This window comes from Chelonoidis abingdonii, chromosome 26 (assembly GCF_003597395.2).
Source record: "Chelonoidis abingdonii isolate Lonesome George chromosome 26, CheloAbing_2.0, whole genome shotgun sequence".
NCBI lineage: Eukaryota > Metazoa > Chordata > Testudines > Testudinidae > Chelonoidis > Chelonoidis abingdonii.
Window position 1 is genome coordinate 5,111,006 of NC_133794.1, and position 24,015 is coordinate 5,135,020.

The following is a 24,015-nucleotide window of genomic DNA, read 5'->3' on the forward strand; positions in this document are numbered from 1 at the left end:
GCCCCAGTGCCCCAGCATAGCACTAGGGGGCGCTGTGGGGCAGGGGCTCAGCAGGGGGCGCTCTTTCCTGGCAGGCAGGGCTGGCCCCATGGTGGCGCTAGGGGGTGCTGGGCTGCAGGGAGAGGTGTGGAGGTCCCTAGGGCAGGGCTAGGGGACGCTGTGGGGCAGGGAGTGGGGCAGAGGTCCCCAGGGGTCGCTCTCCCCTCTCAGGCAGGGCTGGCCCCAGGGGGCGCTAGGGGGCGCTGTGGGGCAGGGAGTGGGGCAGAGGTCCCCAGGGGACGCTCTCCCGTGGCAGGCAGGGAGGTCCCCAGGGCGGCGCTAGGGGGCGCTATGGGGCAGGGAGTGGGGCGGAGGTCCCCAGGGGACGCTCTCCCCTGGCATGCAGGGAGGTCCCCAGGGTGGCGCTAGGGGGTGCTATGGGTCAGGGAGTGGTGCAGAGGTCCCCAGATTGCACTCTCCCCTGGCAGGCAGGGCTGGCCCTAGGGTGTGCTGGGGGTTCTGTGGGGCAGGGAGTGGGGCGGAGGTCCCCAGGGGATACTCTCCTGTGGCAGGCAGGGAGGTCCCCAGGGCAGCGCTAGGGGGCGCTGTGGGGCAGGGAGTGGGGCAGAGGTCCCCAGGGGGCGCTCTCCCCGGGCAGGCAGGGCTGACCCCAGGGGGCGCTGTGGGGCAGGGAGTGGGGCAGAGGTCCTCAGGGGGCGCTCTCCCCTGGCAGGCAGGGAGGTCCCCAGGGTGGCACTAGGGGGCACTGTGGGGCAGGGAGTGGGGCAGAGGTCCCCAGGGGGCGCTCTCCCGTGGCAGGCAGGGAGGTCCCCAGGGTGGCGCTAGGGGGTGCTGTGGGGCAGGGAGTGGTGTGGAGGTCCCCAGATTGCACTCTCCCCTGGCAGGCAGGGCTGGCCCTAGGGGGTGCTGGGGGCGCTGTGGGGAAGGGAGTGGGGCGGAGGTCCCCAGGGGGCGCTCTCCCCTGTCAGGCAGGGCTGGCCCCAGGGCAGCGCTAGGGGGCGCTGTGGGGCAGGGGGTGGGGCGGAGGTTCCCAGATTGCACTCTCCCCTGGCAGGCAGGGTTGGCCCTAGGGGGTGCTGGGAGCGCTGTGGGGCAGGGAGTGGGGTGGAGGTCCCCAGGGGGCACTCTCCCCTAGCAGGCAGGGGTGGCTCCAGGGGGCACGGGGGGTGCTGTGGGGTGCTCTCCCCGGCAGGCAGGGAGGTCCTCAGGGCAGCGCTAGGGGGCGCTGTGGGGCAGGGAGTGGGGTGGAGGTCCTCAGGGGGCGCTCTCCCCGGGCAGGCAGGGCTGTCCCCAGGGTGGCACTAGGGGTCACTGTGGGGCAGAGGTCCCCGGGGGCGCTCTCCCGTGGCAGGCAGGGAGGTCCCCAGGGCAGCACTAGGGGGCGCTGTGGGGCAGGGAGTGAAGCGGGGGTCCCTGGGGGCACTCTCCCGTGGCAGGTAGGGCTGGGCCCAGGGTGCGCTAGGGGGCGCTGTGGGGCAGGGAGTGAAGCGGGGGTCCCTGGGGGCGCTCTCCCGTGGCAGGTAGGGCTGGGCCCAGGGTGCGCTAGGGGGCGCTGTGGGGCAGGGAGTGAAGCGGGGGTCCCCGGGGGCGCTCTCCCGTGGCAGGTAGGGCTGGGCCCAGGGTGCGCTAGGGGGTGCTGTGGGGCAGGGAGTGAAGCGGGGGTCCCTGGGGGCGCTCTCCCGTGGCAGGTAGGGCTGGGCCCAGGGTGCGCTAGGGGGTGCTGTGGGGCAGGAGGTTTTGATCTAAAGCCAGGTCCTGACTGCTGCTGGTGGTGAATGGCTCCTGTTCCCTGTGTCCGAGTGCCGGCCGCTCCCCACCCCCAGTGATCCCCCCCTCCCATGGGCCACTGCGCTGCAGGTTTCTTCCCAGTAGCTGTTCAGGCAGCTGTTGCATCCCACCCCAGAGGTGGCTGCAAAAAAACTCCTTCGTTTCTGCCGGGCTTCCGGGCTTCTCCCTGGGTGGCCGGCAGGCCCAGTGGAGTCTCTGGTTGGCGCGGCCCGTGGGGCTTTGCTGGGCCCGCCCGCTGGGAGCCCCCCTTGCCCGGTGTGACCCCTCCCCTCCCCCCCGGCAGAGCGTCGGGGCACCTGGAACGAGCGCAAGAGGAGGACGCTGGAGCGCATGAGCGCCGGGGAGGAGCTGTGCAGCTTCGCCGGCTTCCGCCCCGCCACCCTCACCGTCACCAACTTCTTCAAACAGGTAACAGGCGGCGCCCCCTGCCGGCCGCGAGGGGGATTGATGGAGGTGCTTGGGGGTGGAGCTGTCTGGGTGAGATGGGCGGGGCTTGGGGCACCTGGGGCCAGGGGGCATCTGCTTTGGGGGCGCGGCCAAGGGGTTGTTTGCTTTGGGGGCGGGGCCAGGGGTGTTTGCTTCGGGGGCGCCTGGGGGGTGGTGCCAGACGCTGCAGCCTGCTCTGCTCTAACGCCCGCCCGGCCCCGGCAGGAGGGCGACCGGCTGAGTGCTGAGGACCTGTACAAGTTCCTGGCGGACATGAGGCGTCCGACCTCGCTGCTGCGCCGGCTGCGGCCCATCACAGGTGCTGCTGGTGGGGATGGCCCGGGCAGTGGGGACGGCTGGGCACCGCCAGGCTCTGTGTACTGCGGGGGCGTTAGGGGGCCCGTATGCAGCAGGAAGGCCCCCCGGGGGCAGCCGCAGAGCCACACCCATGGGGGCTGCTGCACCCAGGGCAGCCCTCACGGCTGCTCTAATCTACATCGAGGCCAAAGGAACCTCTGGCAGCCCTGGAGGAGGGGAGCTCCAAGCCCCCTCTCATGTCCCCCATGCCCCACCCCTCCCAGGTCCCACCTTCTCCCTGCCCAGCGCCATCCCCTGTTGACGTCTTCCTCAAGCCCCTTCCCACCTGTCCCTGGGCTCAGTCCCGTGGGCTAGCGTAGCCACGGCCCTCCCTTCCCATCAGCCGTGGGGGTCTGCCCCACACACCGGCCCCATAGTGCTGAGATCCTCACGGCCCGTTGTCTCCTCTCCCCAGCTCAGCTCAAGGTGGACATCTCGCCGGCGCCCGAGAGCCCCCACTACTGCCTCTCCCCAGAGCTGCTGCACGTCAAGCCCTACCCGGACCCCCGGGTGCGGCCCACCAAGGAGATCCTGGAGTTCCCGGCCCGGGAGGTGTATGTCCCCCACACCACCTACAGGTGGGCACCCGTGGGCGTGTGTGCCGCTGCCTTCTCCTGGGAAGTCACTGGCAGCCCAGTGGCGCCCGGGCATGGCTTCATCGGCCATCAGATGGGCGCTTTGCTGATCAACAGGGCCGGGCGCATCTGCTGGGACCCCTGGGACGGCAAGGGGGGCTGGCTACCAGCCCTGAGCCCCGAGTGCACCCACAAAAGCCACTGGGAAAATGTGACTGGGGGTTAGTCTGACCTTTGGCGCCGAAGGGCCAACAACAAAGATGGGGTGTGGGGAGCTGGAGCTGGGATAGCAGGGGCTGCGGGTCGGGAGTGAGGGGCACCGGCAGAGCTGGGGGGCAGGGCTGGGAGAAGGGGGATTGTGGGTCAGGATTTAGGTTCTCTGGTGGAGCTGGGATAGCAGGGGCTGCAGGTCGGGAGTGAGGGGCACCGGCAGAGCTGGGGGGCAGGGCTGAGAGAAGGGGGATTGTGGGTCAGGACTGAGGTTCTCTGGTGGAGCTGGGATAGCGGGGGCTGTGGGTTGGGAGTGAGGGGCACCGGCAGGGCTGGGTTGGGGGAGGAGAGCTTTTCCCCAACGCCCCTGTAGAAGCCGGAGTCACTTTCTCTCCAATAAGCCCCAGGAGGAGGGTGGCTCCCCCAGCCCTGGGGTTCATTTATTTCCTGGGGGAAGGGAGCCTCCAGCGCTCGATACCAGAGCCCTTGGGAGGCATGTCCGTCCCTCGGGAGCTGGGGGTCCTCCCAGATCCAGCGGCCGAGCTGGCGCTGCCCGGCCCCTTGTCACAGCAGCCCCTGGAGCCGGGGTCCCTCGCGGCGGTGAGGCTCCGTGTGGCTTTCCTCGGCCGTCCCGTGGGGCCTGTTCATGTCCTGGTGCCAGCATGACCCTCCATCTGCCAGGTGGGAGCGGGCAGGCTGAGAGCAGGTGTGTGTGGGGGGGGCATGGGCATCATGGGGCAGCCGGAGCGGGGGACCCACTGGCTTTTCCGGGAAACCACCTGGGCTCCGCCCCCACGAGCAGCACCCAAGGGAGTCGACCCTGCTCGGGCTTCTGACAGACCCAGGGTTCCCAGCCTGGCTCAGGCCCCCTGGCTGCAGAGGCCGGGGGTAGGGGTGGGGATGGGGTTGTGCCTGAGTCAGGGATCATGGGGTGCATGGGCTAGTGGCTAGTGCCATGGCCACGGGGCACCTGGTTCCAATCCCGGCTCTGCTATGGCCTCTCTGCTGCGTTTCCCAGTGGGTAGCGGCTGTGCCCCCCTCATGCTTCCCCAAACCGAGCCCCCCAAACACCCCTACCGTGGGGGCCTTACCTGCTCCCAGAGCCGGGCCAGCTGCTCCGCCTGCCTGGCTGCTTGCTGCTGCTGCTGCTGGGCCATGTCCACCAGGAACTGGAGGGTGAGGTTCTGCTGCTCCAGGTGCAACTGGGGAGAGGCAGGGGTCAGACACTCCCAGGGGCAAGTGCCAGGTGACCCTTTGCTCCCCCTCCCCCACCAGTCACTCTCTCCCCCATTTCCCTTGTGTTCCCCCATGCCCCCTTCCTGGGGGCCACCTCCCCGCATCATCCCTGAGTTGGGGGCCCAGCAGTCCGGGGGGATCAGTGCGCCCCCCTCTGTTTTGGCCTGGGGCTCAACAGATCATAGTGCCTGGATCCCAGCTGGGGTTGCTCAGCATCACTCCCTGGAGGTCGCTGGGGTCACTCCCCTCCCCTTGACGTGGACATGGTGATCCCCCCCAGGGGAGGGTTGAGCCCATGGTTCAGAGCTCCCCCTGCTGGCAGCAGCGGTGCAGGCTGGGCTGGGGGTGGGTTTAGGGTTGTCTCACACCCAGGCCCAGAGCGAGGTGGGGTCAGGGCAGCATCTGGAGCTGTGAATTCCCGGGGCCCAGGTCTGTAAGGACCCCAGCGTGCGCGTGTTACCTTGAGAGCAGCCATCTCCGTGGCCCCATGCTGGGGGCCCCTCCCCACCAGGCCAGCCAGCGTCTCCTCCAGCTCCTTCAACCGCTCCGCCAGCAGGAGGCGCCCCGCTAGCATTGTCTGGAAGGCCTGGGCCGTGCTGTGGGTCTGCAGCTGCAGTGCTGTCTCCTTGGTCTGGCGGAGGGAGGGGAGAGCAGCAAAAGCATCCTGCCCTGTGCCTCAGTTTTCCCATCTGGGGCTGGTAATCCTGCCCTCGGGGCTCCGGGCACCCTCAGTTGGTCAGATGAACTGGGAGACCTGGAGACTTGGGGGTTAGTAGGCACCTGGCCCCAGTCGGGAAGAAACCCCCAAATCCTCTTAGCCCCAGAACCAGGATCCAGCGGGCTCATCCTCCTCCCCACCTGGCCTCCTGCAGGCTTTGCAGACTCTAAACCATCACCCCCTGCCATACAGCTAGGGAAACCGAGGCAGAGATGTGAACCTCGAGGTTTCAAGCTGAAGAAGTGCCAGAGCCAGGAATCCTGGCTCCCAACCGCCCGCTTCCCCCAGGCAGGTACCTTGAGCCCCTCCACTGCCTCCCGCATCTCGTCCATGGCTTGCCGGGCTTGCTGTGCCTGGCGGTGCAGGGCCCATAGCAGGTGCTGGCAGCTTCTGAGCCGGTGCCCGGCCTGCTCCAGCCGCTGCCCTGTGGCACTGTAGGTCTCATGCAGCGCCTGGCTAAACTGCAGCACCCCATAGACCAGGATGTCCACCTCCTCCTGCGGGGCCATCCCTGGGGGGGGCACGGTGGGCAGGGCCGCACCAGGGGGCAACAGGGGCAGAAGCAGCAGCAGCAGGCTCAGCATCGCTCCGGCACCGGAGGGCGGGAGATGGCCTTATACAGGCCTGGGGACGGCGGGAGGTGTGGGGCAGGGCATTGGGTGTCTGGTGAGACTCTCCTCCCCGCCCCTGGGGCTCTGGTGCCAGCAGACTTTGGCAGCTGGCGCAGGTCCAGCGCCCTGTCCTGACGGCTGCTCCGGGGCATGGAGCCCCTGGCTGGGTCAGGGCAGTTGCGAAAGGGGATTGCGTCAGAGAGGCTGCAGCGAAGGGTTAATAATGGAGTTGGCTTGTGCTCCTCAGAGCTTCCTCCAGCTGGGGCGGGGGGCAGATCCTCAGCAGGCAACCATAGAGCTCCTGACACACACAGCTAGACCCCGCTCCATTCCCAGAGCGAGGGAGAAAACCCAGGAGTCCCGGCTCCCAACCCTGCCCATCTAACCACTAGACTCGGCTCCCAGCCCCCCCCGGCTCTAACTGCTAGACCCTGCTCCCCTCCCAGAGCTGGGGCGAGAACCCAGGAGTCCTGGCTCCCAGGACCCCCGCGCTCTAACCACTAGACCCTGCTTCCCTCCCAAAGCTAGGCTAGAACTCAGGAGTCCTGGCCCCCAGCCCCCCTGCTCTAACCACTACACCCTGCTCCCCTCCCAGAGGTGGGGAGAGAACCCAGGAGTCTTGACTCCCAGCCCCCTCCCTCCAACCGCTAGACCCCACTGCCCTCCCAGACTGGGGTTCCAGCTGAGACAGGATCTGGGGCAGTCCAGTCCAGTGCAGGGTACCAGAGAAGGGCACCTGAGCTGGGGGGGGGTCTCAAAGCAAATCCCCCCCTCTGCCTTTTCATCCCCCTCCCTCGCACTCCTGGGCCCCTGCTGTCCATTGGCTCTTTGCCTGTCCAGCTGCATGCCCGCCCCAGAGCGGCCTCGTGATTAATGCGATCAGGGTCACCAGCGGGCAGCCATGTGTGGGCGGGGGGCAGGCAGGGAATGGGGGTCAGGAGGCACCACTGCACAGCCGGGGGTGGGGGGACAGCACCATCTAGGAGCTAGGATACCTGGTTCTCTCCTCTGTCTTGGCACCAAGGCTCTTCCCCTCTTGGTGCCTCAGTTTCCCTTCCTGCAATGGGGCTGCTGCTCTCCCCCACAGGCCTCTGGGAGACGGGACCCCATCCCAGCCCGCAGCTGTGTGAATGGACATTGCCAGGCCCCCGTTGACCCCCTGCGTGTCTCTCTCCCACCCCCCAGGAACCTGCTCTACGTCTACCCCCAGAGCCTGAACTTCAGCAGCCGCCAGGGCTCCGTGCGCAACATCGCCGTGAAAGTGCGGTTCATGGCGGGCGAGGACCCCAGCCAGGCCCTGCCAGTGAGTTCCAGCCCCAGCCCCGAGCTCCCCGGCACGACAGCCGGCAGGGCACCCAGCTCCTTGCGCTGCTGGAGGAACCACCCGCCCCTGAGGGATGCGACTGGCCTCAGCCTGACACACGTGCCCCCAGCCCAGTTCGGAGGCAGTGGAAATGGAGCCGAGAAAGGGCCACGGATCATGGGGTGAAGCGGAGATGGAGCTGAGAGCTGGCACCGCCCCTCCCTGCTTGTGGCCCGGAAGCAGAGTCTGGCCGAGAAAGAGTCCGCGGGTCCCTGGCCCTATATCAAAGCACCATCCCGAGGCAGGAGGGTGCTGGGTCCATGGCACCAACAGGCTCCGGCTCTTCTTGGGGCTTCACTATGCTGCAGCCTCCAGCCCATTTGGGGATTTTCAAACTGATCTCGGGATTTCAGGGGTCTGGCTAGAGACTTTTGCCCCCTCTGGGCTGCCCGACCTAAGACCCCAAAAACGCTGGGGGGGACGCGTTGCCTGCAACCTCAGGGCCCTTTGAGGCACTTTCCATCAGCCCCAAGATCAGGTGGGGGGGGGCCAGCTCAGCGATGCTACACAGGGGCACCCGAAATTTCCGGCCCAAGGTTAAACTCTCCAGGATCCCAGGGAGGTTAGGCCTGATGCCTGAACCCCCGAGGCAGCACTATCCCTCTCCCATCTCTTGCAGCTGTGTCAGTCTGTGGCTGACCTGCCTGTCTGCCCCCCCTTGCCCCATGTAATGTTTCTTTCACCAGGTGATATTCGGCAAGTCGAGCTGCAGCGAGTTTACGAAAGAGGCTTACACGGCCGTGGTGTATCACAACAGGTGAGCACTGCCCACCGAGCTCTTGAGGCATTGGTGGGGGGGCTATTTCAGGTAATATGGTAACCCATCCGGGGGTGTCTAGGTGAAGGGGGTGCTAAGCAGGATGGGGGGCTATTCCAGTTAATATGGTAACCCACCTTGGGATGTCTGGGTGTGGGATGCTAAGCTGGATGGGGGGGCTATTCCAGTTAATACGGTAATCTGTCTTGGGGTGTCTGGGTGGAGGGGAGCACTGGGCTGGGCTGGTCTCTGCCGTGGGTCTCCCCAGGACGTGGGTCGGGGCCCAGGGCAGCCCCCCAGCCTGGAGACTGGGGGGATTTCAGTGCCTGAGCGTGGAGATCGGGGGACGCCGCGGGGGGCTCACTGCCTGCTGGCCCCCCCAGGTGCCCCGAGTTCTACGAGGAGTTCAAGCTGCAGCTCCCGCCCACCCTGACGGACAATCACCACCTGCTCTTCACCTTCTCCCACATCAGCTGCCAGCCGAAGCAGAACGCGCCGCTGGAGACGCCCGTCGGCTACACGGTCAGCCCGCCTGGGGAGGCCCCTCGCTGCCCCCCGCCCCTGATCCTGCCCCCGGGCGCCTCCTCAGCCCGGGGCCCCCTGCCCCAATCCCTGCCCCCGGGAGCCTCCCCAGCCCCCCAGGAGCCTCCCCAGCCCTGGGGCCCCCAGCCCATGTCCCTGTCCCCCGGGAACCTCCTCAGCCCCCCGGGCATCTCTCCAGCCCTGGGGCCCCCAGGCCTCCTGGCACTTCCCCCACCCCGTGTCCCTGTCCCCCAGGAACCTCTCCAGCCCTGGGGTCCCCTGGTCTCATCCCTGCTCTCTCCTGCCAGTGGGTCCCGCTGTTGCAGCACGGCCGCCTGCGGACAGGGCCCCTCTGCCTGCCTGTGTCGGTGGAGAAGCCCCCACCCAGCTACTCCGTGCTCACCCCCGACGTAAGTAGGTGCAGCAGGTCTGGGTCAGCCCTGGGCCCAGTGCTCCAGCCTCTGGCCCTAGGGGCACCGGCTGGCTCGGGCTGGGGTCTGGGAGGTGGGCATCCAGGCCGGCAGACCCAGTCTGGACCTGCCCCTGTGAGGCTGGGACTGGGGAGCCAGCCCCCTTGAGATGGGAGCTACATTGGGGGGGAGCGGGGAATGTTCTGCCTTTGGGCACCACCCACCCTGCAGCTGGCAGGGAAACTGAGTCACAGGAGTGGTCAGATTCCGGGAGGGAGCGCCGCTGCACTCCTGCCTGGCATCCATGCCCTCTGCCCGTGGGGATGGGGTGGTAGCTGAGACCTGGAGGTAAGGGGAAGGAGTGGGGGCCAGGCCAGGAGCGCTCAGGGGCAGAGAGGATGCGCCGCTGCACCCCTGCCTGGCATCCCTGCCCTCTGCCCGTGGAGATAGGGTGGTAGCTGGGACCTGGGGGTAGGGGGAAGGAGTGGGGGCCGGGTCGGGAGTGGTCAGGGGCTGGGGCCCACGGCTCTCCCTCCCCGCCGGCAGGTGCAGCTCCCCGGCATGAAGTGGGTTGATAACCACAAAGGGGTGTTTCACGTGGAGCTGCTGGCCGTGTCCTCAGTGCACACGCAGGTGAGGGCGGGGCTGGGGCCGATGTCCTGGGGGGCTGGAGCTGGGTGGGGAGATGGGGGGTGCTGGAACCCAGGGGGCAGGTCAGGGGGTGGGGGGTAGGGAGGCTGGGGGTGCTCTGTATGGATGGGAGGCACTGTGTCTAGTTACTGCATGGGGGGCGCTTTGCCAGGCTGCGGGGGGGCCATGGACCTGGCCGAGGATCTGGGCCCTGCCCCCCGGACTCAGGCACAGCCTGTCTCTGGGGCTGGGATTGGCTCCAGACCTGGCACCCCAGCCCTTGGCAATCACGCCATGCCCGCTTGCGGCCCTCCTGGGCTGCCAGGCACGGCTCCCCTCTGCCAACGCACCCAGCGTCTCTGGGGCTGACGGGTCTGATCCCTCCGTGCCCGCGCTACTACCCACCCGCCCGTGGGGAGCTAGAGCCTGGTGTTGGGGGGCCAGGACTCCTGGGTTCATTTCGTTGGCCTCCTCTGCACTGCGGGACGGATACTAGTGCAAGAGGCCAGAGCGGCGCCAGCCAGTGCCCGGCGGTCCCAGGAGGCGGGAGCTGGGGCTGGAGCCCCCCAGTGCCACCTGCCCCTGTCCCCCGGCAGGACCCTGCCCTGGATAAGTTCTTCACGCTGGGCCACGTGCTGGAGGAGGGGCACTTCCCGGTGCGGCTGCGGGACGCCGTGCTGACCGAGGGCAGCGTGGAGGGGGAGCTGCGGGCCAGCGTGGCCGGGCTACGGGGGGCTGGGCTGGGGCCACTGCTTGCCCACTGCCACCGGGTCCTGGACAAGCTGCTGCTGCTCATCGCCCGCCCGCCCGTCATCGGCGGCCAGATCGGTGAGTGCCCAGCGCCCCCACCTCATCCTGTGAGCAGCGCCTGGTGCCCTCCACCTCGCGGGGACCTTGCCCTGTGATTGGGGGGGTGCCCGGCGCCCCCACCTCACCCTGTGAGCAGCACCTGGTGCCCTCCACCTTGCGGGTACCTCGACCTGTGAGCAGGGGGGGTGCCTGGCCCCCCTACCTCGCCCTGTGAGCAGGGGGGTGTGCCTGGCGCCCCCCCACCGCGCGGGGACCTCTCCTTGTGATCGACGCCAGGCACCCTCCCCACCCCACAGGGACCTCGCCCTGTAATCAGGGGGTGCCTGGCGCTCCCCACCCCTCGGGGACCTCGCCCTGTGATTAGGGGGTGACTGCCCCCACCCTCACCTCGTGATCGGGGGGGGGTGATTGCCCCACCTCCACCCCACAGGGACCTCGCCCTGTGATCGGGGGGGTGCCTGGTGCCCCCCTACCTGGTGAGGACCTCGCCCTGTGATCGAGGGGGGGAGAGAATTTTGCAGCTGCTCTGATTGGCTGTTCTTCTCAAGGGGCAGGGCAGAGGGGAAGACAGCCAATCAGAGGGGGAGTTTTGCAGTTTATTTCCCGTTTGTGACCGGGACGCATGACGCCGGCGTGTCAGAGCCCCCGCAATCGGCCAAAGCCCCAGGGGAGCATTGGCCCTGCTGTCCCAATGGGGAAACTGAGGCACCAGGAGAGGCGATGGCTTGCATGTGCTCAGCCAGCAGGCCAGAGGCAGAGCCAAGAAGTCCCAGGTGCTAGTGCTGGGCTCCCCCCACTGGGTCAGGACTGATGGGGACCTGCACCCATGCCCCAGGGAGAGGAACCCAGGAGTCCTGCGGCCCGGCCCAGCCCTCCCCCCAACCCTGGCTCACCCCTGCCCCCTTCACGTCTTCCCTCAGTCAACCTGGGCCGTGCCGCCTTTGAGGCCATGGCCATCATGGTGAACCAGATCCACCGGGGCCTGGAGGCCAGCCAGGGCCAGCACGGCCACAACCCGCTGCTGGCCGCCTGCGTCCACTTCGCCTTCCGCCTGCCTGCCGAGACACCACCAGCGGGGAACGGTGCGCAGGGGGTGGGGACAGGGGGGCCCTTAACTTCCATGGAGCTGTGTGTCCTAGGGGGGGCGGGGGCGGCTGCTGGGGGCCAGTTCCCAGGGGTGTGGTGGAGGTAGGGGCTGCGTCTGGGGAGGGGCAGGTGGGAGGAGGAGGGCCGCTCCCAGAGGGGATGGTGGGGTCTGATCCCAGGAGGGGTCTTCTGGGAGTGTTTCCTCGGGGGGATCCTCGGGAAGGGGAGCAGAGTTGGAGAGAGGAACCAGGCTGGGAGGCAGGACTCCTGGGTCTATCCCCGGCCCTGGGAGGGGAGTGGGAGCTGGTGGTTAGAGCAGGGGGCTGGGAGCCTGGACTCCTGGGCTCTCCAAGGGGGTTAAAATGCCTTCCCACCCCCTTGACTCCCCCCGGGTGTTTGTTCCAGAGGCCGGGATGCCACCCCAGGGGGCTGCCATCCAATGTGCCACCCTGTCCCGCGCCACCGGCCGCCCCGCCAGCCTCAACCTGTCGCGCTCCAAGAGCATCAGCAACAGCAACCCCGACCTGGCCACCGTGCCCGGCTCCCCCGACGACGAGGTCCAGAAGATCCTGGGCAGCAAAGTAAGGCACCCAGTGCCCCCACCTCCTTCCCTGCTCTGCCACTCTGCACCCCCGGGGGTGGAATCAGCCTCCTGGGCTCCCTGCACCCCGCCAATCGGGCACAGCTCCCCCATCCTCTGCCACCTTGGTGCTTTTGGGCTGGGGGCTCTGGTGGTGGGTTGCTCTGAGTGGGGCGTTTCCTGCCGGTTCCCGTCTGAAATCCCGCCATGGGCAGGGGGCTGGCTGGGCAGAGAGGGGCTGGGGGGGGGTGTCCTGCTCTTGGCTCTGAATCCACCCTCCCCCGGTGACGGTTCTCGCTGCTCTCTTCTCTCCCGGCGGCCGCGGTGCAGGGGATCGACCGCTCGCACTCCTGGGTGAACTCGGCCTACGCCCCCGGTGGGCCCAAGGCCGTGCTCCGCCGGAACCCGCCCAGCTCCAGCGCCGACCTCAAACAGGTGCCCCTTCCCCTTCTCCACTTCGCTTGCCGGCTGTGCCCGCCCCACCTGCCCCGGTAACTGCCCAGCTGGGTCTCCCCGTGCAGCGCTGACCCCTAGGGGTGAGGAGCGAGGACTGCGGTGCCTCTCCACGGTCACTCTGCACCTCCACCCAGGGTGGGCGGGTAGAGCCGGCACAGACCCCCATGGGGCACTGGTGGGGGGGTGTTCGTCCATCACATCTCTCCTCTGCTCCATCCTCTCATTCCATTCACTCCTCTGCTCCATCATCACCGCCCGCCGCGTCCCACAGGCCTGCGAGCGAAGCTCTAACCGCCTCTCCTCCTTCCTGGAGCGCACCTCCGCGCCCGCCGCCCCCACCAGGCCGACCGCCAAGAAGGTAGAGGGGGCGGGGGGGCGGCTGAGCAAAAGTCTGGAGGGCGGAGGGTGGGTAAATGATTCTTGCCCAGCTACAGCTGATCCTCGGGCTCCTGGGATAGACACTCCCCCCTCCCCCCACAACATCCCTGCATCCATCCATGGAACAGACATGAGGGCCTGGACTCCTGGGCTGGGGTCCCGGACTCCTGGGTTCTGTCCCCAGTGCTGGCAGGGGAGTGGGGTCTAGTGGTCAGAGCAGTGGGGGTTGTGAGCCCGGACTCCTGGGTTCCATCTCCGGCTCTAGGAGTGGGAAGTGATGTAATAGCTAGAGCTGGAGCCCTGGGAGCCCAGAGTCCGGTCCCCTGCCCCCAGCCCTGCCACTGATGTCCTGCCTGGTCTGGGTACATCATGTCCCTTTTCCATGCCTCAGTTTCCCCACTGATAACGCTTGCCTTAGCCTCACTGGGGTGACATGAGGCCTCATTAATGAATGCCAAGCACGTGCTTGGAGCCCTGCCCTGGAGAATCCCAGTGTCTGTAAAGCGTTGAATTGGTACCGGGCTCTGATCCCGCTCGCGCCCGATGCATTATCCAGAATCCCTGAGCTCCAAAATCGCTCTGAGCCCTGGGTCTCCCTGGCCGGACAGAGAGAGAATCCAGGTCGGGAGGGGAGGTTCCTTTCGGACAGGGTCCATCTATCACCCGCCAGCTAAAATCTCCTGCCTGTTACTCTCCATCCATCTTCTGCCTTGTGCCCTGTCACCATCGACCCCTCCTTCGCCGTGTCTGTGTGAGCCGCCTCCCTCACTGGCGTGCCCAGGGAGTGCTCCGCTGGGCCACTTTCTCCTCCGGGTTCGCAGGCTCAGGCTGGCAGGGGGGTCCCACTAGCCAAGGGCAGGCCTGGCGCCCAGGGATAGCCATGAGGTAACAGAGGGGCCCAGTGTGTTATGGGGGGCCGGGGGGCGCTGGAGGCTGGCTGCGTGCTATAACCCAGGGTCTGTCCTGGCCGAAGCCACTAACGCCTCCACCCTGGGCGCCTCTCCAGAGCATTTCGGTGCTTGACCCGCCTGGGCAGGCGTCAGTGGGTAGCGGGGAACTGTTCCCAGGCCGGGAGAACTGCTGGAGCCAGGCCCAGTTTGTGGCACCGGGGCTGGACCGACGTAGCTCAATCTCCCTGGGCCTCGATTTCCCGCCTGTGCCAAGGGGTCAGAGCCTGGCCTGCCGCGGGGCGGTGGGGGAGCCATGTGGATTGCAGAGCAGGAAGGGTGATGGGGGCCGGCTGAGCACCGCAGGCAGAGGGGTAAATTCCTGCTGGGGCCAGGCCTAGGAGCAGTGCGGGGGGCGGGAAGACGAGCTCCCCCTACTCCCTGGTGTTACCCCCTTGGTGCTGCCGGCCGTGCCCCCCCCGCCCCCCAGTAACCACCTGACTGTCTCCTCCCAGTTGCTGCACGAGGAGCTGGCCCTGCAGTGGGTGGTGAGCACCAGCACCGTGCGTGAGGCCGTGATACGCCAGGCCTGGTTCTTCTTCCGGCTGCTGGTGAGTGCCGGGGTGGGGGGACAGGGCCCCTGCTTCAGCCTTGGCCTGGCAGCCCCACTAGTGTCCAGGCTCCCCCCCTGCATCGGCCTTGGCCTGGCAGCCCCCTAGTGTCTGGGCTCCCCCCCCAGCCCCCGTATCAGCCTTGGCCTGGCAGCCCCCTAGTGTCCAGTCTCCACCCCCTACTCCCATCAGCCTTGGCCTGGCAGCCCCCCCTAGCATCGGAGCTGCCCCCACCCCACCCCCAATCGGCCTTGGCCTGGCAGTCCCCCAGCACCACCTCTTGGAGAAGGTCCAAGCGAGGGGACCGCTGGCCCAGTGTGCGCCGCCCCCAGGCGCAGCATCCCCGAGCCCCCCCACATAGCACTGTCCTGCCCCCCTGCTCCGTCTGCCCCTTGGGGCAGTCCAGGGGTCAGTGTCCCTGGCTGCCCTCCCCTGGGGGTCCCCGCAGCCCGTGCCCAGCGCTGGCGGCTCTCGCCCGCAGGGGAAGAGCATGGCGCTGCACCTGCACCAGGCCGAGAAGCTGGAGGCGCCGCGCCGGCTGCGCTTCCCCAGCCGCTTCGTGGACGACATCGCCGCCCTGGTAGGCGCCGTCAGCATCGAGATCGCCAGCCGCTACCAGAAGGTCGGTGTCCCCTCCCCTCACCTGCCCCTGCCCCACTGCCCTGCCCCCTTAGCTACCTCCCCCCCACCCGCCCTCATCTATCCCCTGCTCATCTGTCCATCCAGGTATCCAGCCAGCCCCCTGTAACCCCCCAGTGTGTCCCTCCCTCCATCCCCAGCCTGTCCATCCCCCGTTTTCCATCCATCCCCTACGCGCCCCCCCCCCAGCCAGTCCCCTGTTATCCATCCACATCCCCTCGCTGTCCCTCCCTCCACCTGCCCTTGCTCGCCCCATCCCAGCCTGCTCTCTCACCCCACCCGTTGCTCCTGTGCTGCTTGGAGCCCCGTGTCCCTGGGGGACATTAACCCCCACCCCCCGGCCTTGTCCCGGCAGGATGTGGAGCTGGTGGAGCGCCTCAACAGCAGCCTGGCCTTCTTCCTCAACGACCTGCTCTCCCTGATGGACCGCGGCTTCGTCTTCAGCCTCATCCGCCTCTACTACAAGCAGGTTGGCGGGGGCAGCTTCCTGCGGGACGTCCTGTGGCTGGGAGCCCCCTGGGGTGGGCAATTCTCCACTTGGAGCTGCAGCCTTGGAACCGGGGTGGGGGGATGTGCCCCTGGGCTACGGGAGGCCAGCCAGTGACCTCCCAGAGCTGGGGAGGGCGTGGGCATGGGGCATCGCAGCGTGTACAGCTGGGTGGGGGGGCTGGGCAGGAAAGGGGGTGGTTGTGGGGGGCAGGTGGGAAAGGGGGTGGTCAGAGGGACAGCTGGGTGGGGGCGACAGGCGGGAAAAGCTGTGATGGGGGGCAGGCGTGGGAGAGGGCAATCGGGGAGGACAGCTGGACTGGGGGCAGGTGGGAAAGGGAGTGGTCGGAGGGACAGCTGAACCGGGGGGGAGCCAGGCAGGAAAGGGGGTGATGGGGGACAAGTGGGAGGGGGGTGGTCGGAGGGACAGCTGGACCGGGGGACAGGTGGGAAAGGGGGTGATGGGGGGCAGGTGAGGAGGGGGAGCGGTCATGCCGAATAAGACCTGGGCGGGGGGAAAGGGGATCAGGGTGGTGCGGGGGAGGGGCAATCGAGATGAGGACAGCGGGCTTAGGGAGGTGGTGAAAGGGGTGGTCGGTAGGACAGCTGGGACGGGGGGGAGAAGCAGGAGGGGGTAATGGGCAGGTGGGCGGGGGTGGTCGGAGGGGGACGCTGGTGGGGACACGCGCCGAAGGCGGAAGTGGCAATTGGAGGGGGACAGCTGGGCTGGGGATTTAATCGGGGAAGCTGTCAGCCGCTGGGCTGTCCCTGGGATCCCAGCCCCCCATCACAGGCTGTGCGCCCCCAGATTGGTAACCGACTGCCAAGCGCCCAGAACCCCCCCGCCCTGGTGGCGCTGCGCGTGGATTTCCTGCGTATCGTCTGCAGCCATGAACACTACGTCAGCCTGAACCTGCCCTGGCACAGCCTCTCGCCGCCCGCCTCCCCCTCGCCCTCCGTGTCCTCCGCCACCTCCCAGGTACCAGTCCCGCCACCCTCCGGAGCGGAGGAAAATCGGTCTTGTGTCCTGGGCCCGGGGGGCTCTGTCTCGGGGTGGGGCTGGGCCCTGGGGCGCCCAGGAGGTGCCAGTCTGGGGAGGTCCCACACTGAACGCTGGCAGCCCTGACCCTGCCATCACAGCTGCAGGGAGAGCCCCTGGCCGGTGGGCGGGACTGCTGGGTGGGACCCCAGGCGTGGGGCAGCTGTAGCTGCTGGCCAGGCAGTTCCTGTTCCTGTGCCCCCATGGCTCCCCCCCACCCCATGCTCTCGGCTCACTCCCGCCGGCTCCCCCAGGGCTCGGCCTTCTCCAGCCCAGCACAGGACCAGCGGGTGGCCGGCATGTTCGAGCTGTCCGTGCCCTACCGCCGGCAGCACTTCCTGGTGGGGCTGGTGCTCACGGAGCTGGCGCTCATCCTGGAGCCGGACGCCGAAGGGTGAGCGGGGTCGCCCCGGGGTCCAGCCCAGAGCTAGCGACAGCTTCCCGGGGATGGGGCCAGGACTTCTGGGTTCTATCCCGGCTCTGGGAGGGGAGTGGGGTGCAGTGGTTAGAGCAGGGGGGGGCTGGAAACCCGGACTCCTGGGTTCTATCCCGACTCTGGGAGAGGAGTGGGGGTTGGTGGGTTAGAGCAGGGTGGGGCTGGGAGCCAGGACTCCTGGGTTCTATCCTGGATCTGGGAGGGGAGTGGGATGCAGTGGTTAGAGGGAGGGGGGAGCCAGGACTCCTGGGTTCTATCCTGGATCTGGGAGGGGAGTGGGGTGCAGTGGTTAGAGTGGGGAAGTCTCATTCCCAGGTCCCCTCTCCCCGCTGCCAGCGTTTTCTTCCTGCACAAGAAGGTCATCAGCGCCCTGCACAACCTGCTGTGCAGCCACGACGCCGACACCCGCTACGCCACCCCCCCCGTCCGCGCCCACGTGGCCCAGCTCTACCTGCCCCTGCTCAGCATCGTCCTGGATGCCCTGCCACAGCTCTACGACTTCACCGGTGAGCACTGCCCCCCCAGCTCTAACCACTAGACTCCAGCCCCCTCCCAGAGCCGGGGATAGAACCCAGGAGTCCTGACTCTCAGCCCCCCTTGGCTCTAACCACTAGACTCCACCCCCTCCCAGAGCCAGGGAGAGAACCCAGGAGTCCTGACTCCCAGCCCCCCCAGCTCTAACCACTAGACTCCACCCCCGTCCCAACCCAGGAGTCCTGACTCTCAGCCCACCCTCCCGGCTCTAACCACTAGACCCCACCCCCCTCCCAGAGCCGGGGAACCCAGGAGGCCTGACTCCCAGCCCCACCCCCAGCTCTAACCACTAGACTCCACCCCCCTCCCAGAGCCGGGGAGAGAACCCAGGAGTCCTGACTCTCAGCTCCCCCCGGCTCTAACCACTGGACCCCACCCCCCTCCCAGAGCCGGGGAGTGAACCCAGGAGTTCTGGCTCCCAGCCCCCCCGCTCCCAAGGCTAGGGAGAGGACCCAGGCGTCCGAGCTCCTGAGCCTGTCCCCTTTCCTCTGTCTTGGGAGCCCCCGGGCTGGCTGGTGCCCGATGCCCCCCAGCTCTGTGCTCTCCCCTCACAGAGAACCACAGTCCGCGTGGGCGCCTGGTCACCGTGCTGGGGGACGAAGGAGACAGCGACAGCAGCACCATCAGCCAGTCGGTGGCCATGGCCATCGCCGGCTCCCCCCTGCCCCACGCCCACCGGGCCAGCCCCTTCCCGCCGCCGGCAGCCGTGAGTAGCCGTGGGGGGGTGGGGGCAGGGGGAGGAGGACCCCGATCTCGAGATGGACAGCTCCCTTCCCGGGATCCCCTCTCCCTCCCAGAGCCAGGGAGAGAATGGCTCCCAGCCCCCACCCAGAGCCGGGAGCCCCTTCAAGAACTACACCCCCTGGAGGTGGGTGGTATCTGCAGGCTCGTTTGGCCTTGCAGGGCCTGTCCCCAGTGAGCAGCCGGGCGGGGGGCCTGCCCCCAGGATTGATCCTGGGCCCCCCGCAGGTCCCAGCCCCGACTGTGAGTGAAACCAGGGCAGCTGCTGGAGGGCGCCCCATGGGGTACGGTCCTGAGCTCCCCGCAAGCCGGGTGGGGGATGGGCGCTGACCCCATCTCTCCCCCCAGCCGACCCTGTCTCTCCTCCCAGCCAGGCGGGGGATGGGCGCTGACCACCGTCTCTCCCCACAGCCCCTCCCCCCCCATGCCCGGGCGGGGGATGGGCCCTGACCCCCGTCTCTCTCCACAGCCCCCCCGCCCGAGCGGCACTCTGTCGGCGGAGGCGAGCCGCACCCTGCTGGCCTGCCTGCTGTGGGTGCTGAAGAACGGGGACGCGGGGGCACTGCACAGCTGGTGTGCGGAGCTGCCCCCCCTGCACCTCGGCCGCCTCCTCGACCTGCTCTACCTCTGCGTGGCCTGCTTCGAGTACAAGGTGGGGGGGCTGGGGGGACCCAGCGGCCAGGGGGATCTGGGGGCAGGGATCCAGCAGGTGGGGGGCAGATCTGGGGGGACCCAGCGGGCTGGGGAGATCCGGGGGCAGGGATCCTGCAGGCAGGGGGTGGATCTTGGGGGGGAACCCAGTGGGCCAGCAGGGGATCTGGGGGCAGGGATCCAGCAGGCAGGGGGGCAGATCTCGGGGGGGACCCAGCGGCAGGGCCGGCTTTAGGCCAATTCAGCCAATTCCCCTGAACTGGGCCCCCCCCTAAGCGGACCCCGCATCCAAGCCCCAGTACGGTGTACCAGCAAGAGCTGGTGTGCTGTACCAGGGTGGCCCGGCTTCCCCAGAGGGCAATTTAAAGGATCTGGGGCTCCCAGCAGGGGCTCCCCGCACCCCCTGCCCTGCCTCCAGCCCCGCACCAGCCAGGGCTGGCTCCAGGCACCAGCATTCCAAGCAGGTGCTTGGGGCGCCAATCTGCAAGGGGCGGCAGTGCGGGTGGTTTTGCCCCCAAGCAGCGTACCGAATTGCCACCACGGACGGCGGGCATCAGCCCGTCTCCAGCCAGCCCTGCACACCCTGCCCGGCCCACACCAGCCCCTGCCCGCAGCCAGCCCCTGTCTCCAGCCAGCCCCGCACCCCCTGCCCTGCCTCCAGCCCCTGCTGCACCCCCTGCCCTGTCTCCAGCCAGCCCCTGCTGCACCCACTGCCCTGCCCACACCAGCCTCGTCCCCCCTGCCCTGTCTCCAGCCAACCCCTGCTGCACCCCCGCCTGAAGCCAGCCAGTCCTGCACTCCTTCTTTGTCTCCAGCCCTGCCAACCCCTGCTGCATCCCCCTGTGGCCCTGCCTGAAGCCAGCCAGCCCACCCCACACACCCCTGTCTCCAGCCTGCCCCACACCCCTTCTCGGTGTCACGGAGTGTGGGGGAGTCCAGCCCTGCACCCCTCTTCCTGGGACTCACAGTGACTCTCAGCCAGCCAGTAAAACAGAAGGTTTATTGGACAGCAGGAATGAAGGATACAGCAGAGCTTGGAGGCACAACAAGGATCCCTCAGTCAAGTCCTGCTGGGGGTTCAGGAAGCTTAGTCCCCAGCTTGGGATTCCCTGAATTCCAACCACCCAGCCCAAAACCGAAACTGAACTCACCCAACTCCCTCCAGCCAGCCCCTTCCTTTGTCCAGCTTCCCAGGCAAAGGTGCTGACCCCCTACCCCCCACCTGGCTCAGGTGACAGGCTTAGATCCTGTCCCTCACCTAAAGCCACCCCCTGCTCTCCCCTCCCCCACACAGACAGTCCCTACTGCATCACCCCCTGCCTGCAGCCAGCCCCTACCTCCAGCCAACCCCACGTCCACTGGTGTCCTGCAGGGCACTAACCCTGCACACCTGCTTCAATGAGGGGGGCAGGGAGCAGCTGGGACCCACACATGTGCACACCCCCAGGGAGTGGCGGGGACCCACACATGTGAAACGGAGCTCAGTTCTAGTTCGGGCCCATCTTTTTAAAAAAAGAACTTTTTAGGTAGGGTTAACATACAGCCATATTTTACTGGGCATGTCAGGCTATTTGGTTCTTAAATCGCCATCCAGGTGGAAAATACGGACGTATGGTAACCCTACTGGAACAAGAAATACACACTGTGGCACAGCCCTTAAATCAGAACTTTTTAGAGGGAACTGGTTGCTAAGAATTGAAAGGCTTTTTTTTAACTTTTTTTTTTTTTGATCATTCCTGCCGGGGCCCCACCAAAAATATTCGAATTGGGCCCCGCACTTCCTAAAGCCGGCCCTGCCCAGCGGGCTTGGGGGATCTGGAGGCAGGGATCCAGTGGGTGGGGGCGGGGTCTCCGGGGGGACCCAGTGGGCTGGAGGGATTCCCCAGGGGTCCGATTCCTAGTGCTTAACCTGACCCCACCCCGCAGGGCAGGAAGGCCTTCGAGCACATCAGCAGCCTGGCCTTCAAGAGGTCGCTGGACATGAAGGCGCGGCTGGAGGAGGCGATTCTGGGCACTGTCGGCGCGCGCCAGGAGATGGTGCGGCGCAGCAGGGGTGAGCCATGGCCATGCCCCCCCTGCCCCCATCAGCCCTGCCCCTGCCAGACTCCCCCAGCCTGCCCCTGCGCCCCACCGTGCCTCTACCCCACCCCTGCCATGCAGCTCCTGACACACCCATTCCCGCAGAGCGCAGCCCCCTGGGGGGCCAGGAGAGTGTCCGCTGGAGGAAGAACCTCACCCACTGGCGCCCGAACTCCGACAAGGTGGACAAGTGCGTGTGCTGCGGCGCCGGGGCCCTGGGCTGGGAGGGGAGGGTGGGTTCTGGGGGCACAGGGGTGGCAGCTGGCCGCTGAGGGGGGTGGAGGGGAGGGAGGATGCTGGGGGGTGCCGTGCTGGTGGCTGGGCGGTGGGGGGTGCTGGGGGGCCCCGGGCTGGGGAGGGCCAGGCAGCGACCAGGATGGAAGCGATGCCAGGGAGCCCGGGGCACTGTGGGGTGCTGGCCCTGGGTGGCTGTAGGCTGGGGGCTGCTGGCGCGGTGTCGAGGTGGGGGATGGATGCTGGGAGGCCATGGGGTGGGTGGGTGCTGGGGGCACCGAGCAGGGACCAGGATTGAAGCGACTCCAGGGAGCCCAGGGCACTGTGGGGGGCTAGTCATGGGGAGTGCCAGGCTGGGAGGTGGAGGGGTGGATGCTGATGCCCCGCTCTGCCCCCAGGAGCCGGGAGGAGGTGGAGCAGGAGGTGCTGGTGGAGGGAAACCTGGCGACCGAGGCCAACCTGGTGGTGCTGGACACGCTGGAGATCATTGTCCAGGTGGGGGCAATGTGGAGTTACCCCCTTCCCTCCCAGCGCCCCCCAGCAGCTGCCACTTACCTGTCCTGCCCCCACCCAGAGCTGGGGATGGAACCCAGGAGTTCTGGCTCCCAGCCCCTGCCCCCCGTGAACAGGGCCGGCTCCAGGCCACAGCGCGTCAAGCGCGTGCTTGGGCGGCATGCTGCGGGGGCCGCTCTGCCGGTTGTCGGGAGGGTGGCAGGTGGCTCCGGTGGACCTCCCCGCTGTTCCTGTGGCTCCGGTGGAGCATCCGCGCTGCGGGAGGTCCACCGGAGCCACGGGACCGGCGAGCAGCAGAGCGCCCCCCGCAGCATGCTGCCGTGCTTGGGGCGGCGAAATGGCTAAAGCCGGCCCTGCCTGTGAACATCAGGCACTGGTTTCCCCAGGAGACTTCACCCTCCCGGCCCCTCCGGCAATACCCCCCAAGCTCTGCCCTGCGGCGAGCTCCACCCTCACAGCCCCTCCCCAGAAAGCTCGGCCCTCCCCCCTCCCAGCCAGGGGGAGGCCCTCCCATCCCCCAAAGCTCCGCCCTCCCACTTCTTCCCCTCCCCCCGCCGAGCTCCACCCCCACGCATCAAAAGCTCCACCCCCAGAAGCACCACCCTCATGGCCCCTCCCCCAGAAAGCCCCGCCCCCTGGGAGCTCCACCCCATGGCCCCTCCCCCAGAAAGCTCTGCCCTCCTCCAGTCGAGCTGCACCCTCACAAGCCCTCCCCCAGCGAGCTCTGCCCTCCCTGCCCCCCCCGAGCTCCGCCCTCACGACGGGTGTCCCCGCAGACGGTGCTGCTGGCGGAGGCCAAGGAGAGCATGCTGGACGGGGTGCTGCGGGTGCTGCTGCATAGCATGGCCTGCACGCCCAGCGCCCTCTTCCTGCAGCACTGCTTCGCCTCCCAGAGGGCACTGGTGAGCAAGGTGAGTGGGGCCCCCCCGTGGCTCCCCGGAATAGATCCAGGGGGCCTGCCGGGAGCTGGGGGGTGGTTGGCGGGTGACGGGGCTGCTGGGGAGAAGGGAGATCAGAGGGGGGAGGGGTTCACCTGGCCCCATCCCACAGGCAGCTGGGCTGGGCTGGCTCTGGGAGAGTCGCACCCGGGTTCGTGTCACTCCATCCAGAGGGAATGGGGGAGCCAGGATGGAAACCCAACCCCCTGCCCACTGGACCCCACTCCAGGCCAGCGCTGGGTGAGAACCCAGGCGTCCTGGTTCCCAGCGCCCCTCCCCCACATTCCAGCCACTGGACCTTGCTCCCTGCCAGCGCCAGGCGAGAACCCAGGCGTCCTGGCTCCCAGCACCCCTTGCTCCAGCCACCGGACCCTTCTTCCTGCCAGCGCTGGGCGAGAACCTAGGTGTCCAGGGGGCTCTAACCCCTCTCCTCGCGGCACAGTTCCCAGAGATGCTGTTCGAGGAGGACACGGAGCTCTGTGGCGACCTGTGTCTGCGGCTCCTGGGGCACTGCAGCAGTCGGGTGGCTGCCATCCGCGCCCATGCCAGCGCCTCCCTCTATCTGCTCATGCGCCAGAACTTCGAGATTGGCCACGTGAGTGCAGCCCCCCCCCCTCCCCCGGCAGCCGTGCGGCTGTCTTTGGGGTGGAGATCAGCAGTCAGGTGGGCTGGCTGGGCCATGCCGCCGGCTCCTTTGCAGGTGGAAGAGGGGGGCGGTTTGTTGGAGACTCCGGGGATCCCCCCTGCTCCATGGGCCAGGCTGCCAGGGAACTTGGGCACAGCCAGCCAGCGGGATCCCAGGGGCTGTCTGGGCATCCCCTGCCCTCACCCCCGTGCCAGGAGCCTGGTGCACTGTGCCCAAGCAGCAGGGAGCGCTGCAGGTTCCTCGGCTCAGCCTCCCCCACCCCGTCCTCCCACAGAACTTTGCCCGTGTGAAGATGCAGGTGACCATGTCTCTGTCCTCACTCGTCGGGACTTCATCCAACTTCAACGAGGAGCATCTCCGGCGCTCGCTGAAAACCATCCTGACCTACGCCGAGGAGGACGCCGGGCTGCGGGACAGCAGCTTCTCTGAGCAGGTGGGGGGGACCTGCCCTGATTGACAGGCTTCCCCCTCCGAGGGCCCATTCCTGTAACTGAGTGGGTACCGGGTGGGGCCTGTCCCCAAGGTAGCTGTGGGGCGACAGGATCCACTCTACAGCCTGGGGCTGGCCCGGCCAAGGGCTCCCCGACTCTCAGCCCCCCGTGGCAGCCAGAGGCCCTGGCCCAGCCACGCCCCCAGAGTGTGGGGTGATGGGCGGGGAGGGGGGAGTC

The 24,015-nt window shown here is 67.8% G+C and overlaps 1 protein-coding gene across 1 annotated transcript in view; it reads left to right on the forward strand.

Annotated features, from left to right (window-relative positions):
* DOCK6 (dedicator of cytokinesis 6) overlaps positions 1–24,015 on the forward strand; it is a 45,624-nt gene that overhangs the window by 13,588 nt on the left and 8,021 nt on the right. Inside the window, exons 13-40 of the mRNA XM_075061230.1 lie at positions 2,072–2,196; positions 2,440–2,533; positions 2,987–3,149; positions 7,107–7,224; positions 7,971–8,041; positions 8,425–8,563; positions 8,872–8,973; positions 9,520–9,606; positions 10,200–10,431; positions 11,334–11,506; positions 11,656–11,661; positions 11,925–12,080; positions 12,410–12,514; positions 12,807–13,103; positions 14,202–14,411; positions 14,893–15,033; positions 15,406–15,519; positions 16,345–16,515; positions 16,830–16,969; positions 17,348–17,517; positions 18,100–18,251; positions 18,756–18,938; positions 20,864–21,014; positions 21,098–21,206; positions 21,649–21,745; positions 22,540–22,674; positions 23,144–23,296; positions 23,622–23,780. Coding sequence (XP_074917331.1) covers positions 2,072–2,196; positions 2,440–2,533; positions 2,987–3,149; positions 7,107–7,224; positions 7,971–8,041; positions 8,425–8,563; positions 8,872–8,973; positions 9,520–9,606; positions 10,200–10,431; positions 11,334–11,506; positions 11,656–11,661; positions 11,925–12,080; positions 12,410–12,514; positions 12,807–13,103; positions 14,202–14,411; positions 14,893–15,033; positions 15,406–15,519; positions 16,345–16,515; positions 16,830–16,969; positions 17,348–17,517; positions 18,100–18,251; positions 18,756–18,938; positions 20,864–21,014; positions 21,098–21,206; positions 21,649–21,745; positions 22,540–22,674; positions 23,144–23,296; positions 23,622–23,780 — 3,953 coding nt within the window. The remainder of the gene's footprint in view (positions 1–2,071; positions 2,197–2,439; positions 2,534–2,986; positions 3,150–7,106; positions 7,225–7,970; positions 8,042–8,424; positions 8,564–8,871; positions 8,974–9,519; positions 9,607–10,199; positions 10,432–11,333; positions 11,507–11,655; positions 11,662–11,924; positions 12,081–12,409; positions 12,515–12,806; positions 13,104–14,201; positions 14,412–14,892; positions 15,034–15,405; positions 15,520–16,344; positions 16,516–16,829; positions 16,970–17,347; positions 17,518–18,099; positions 18,252–18,755; positions 18,939–20,863; positions 21,015–21,097; positions 21,207–21,648; positions 21,746–22,539; positions 22,675–23,143; positions 23,297–23,621; positions 23,781–24,015) is intronic.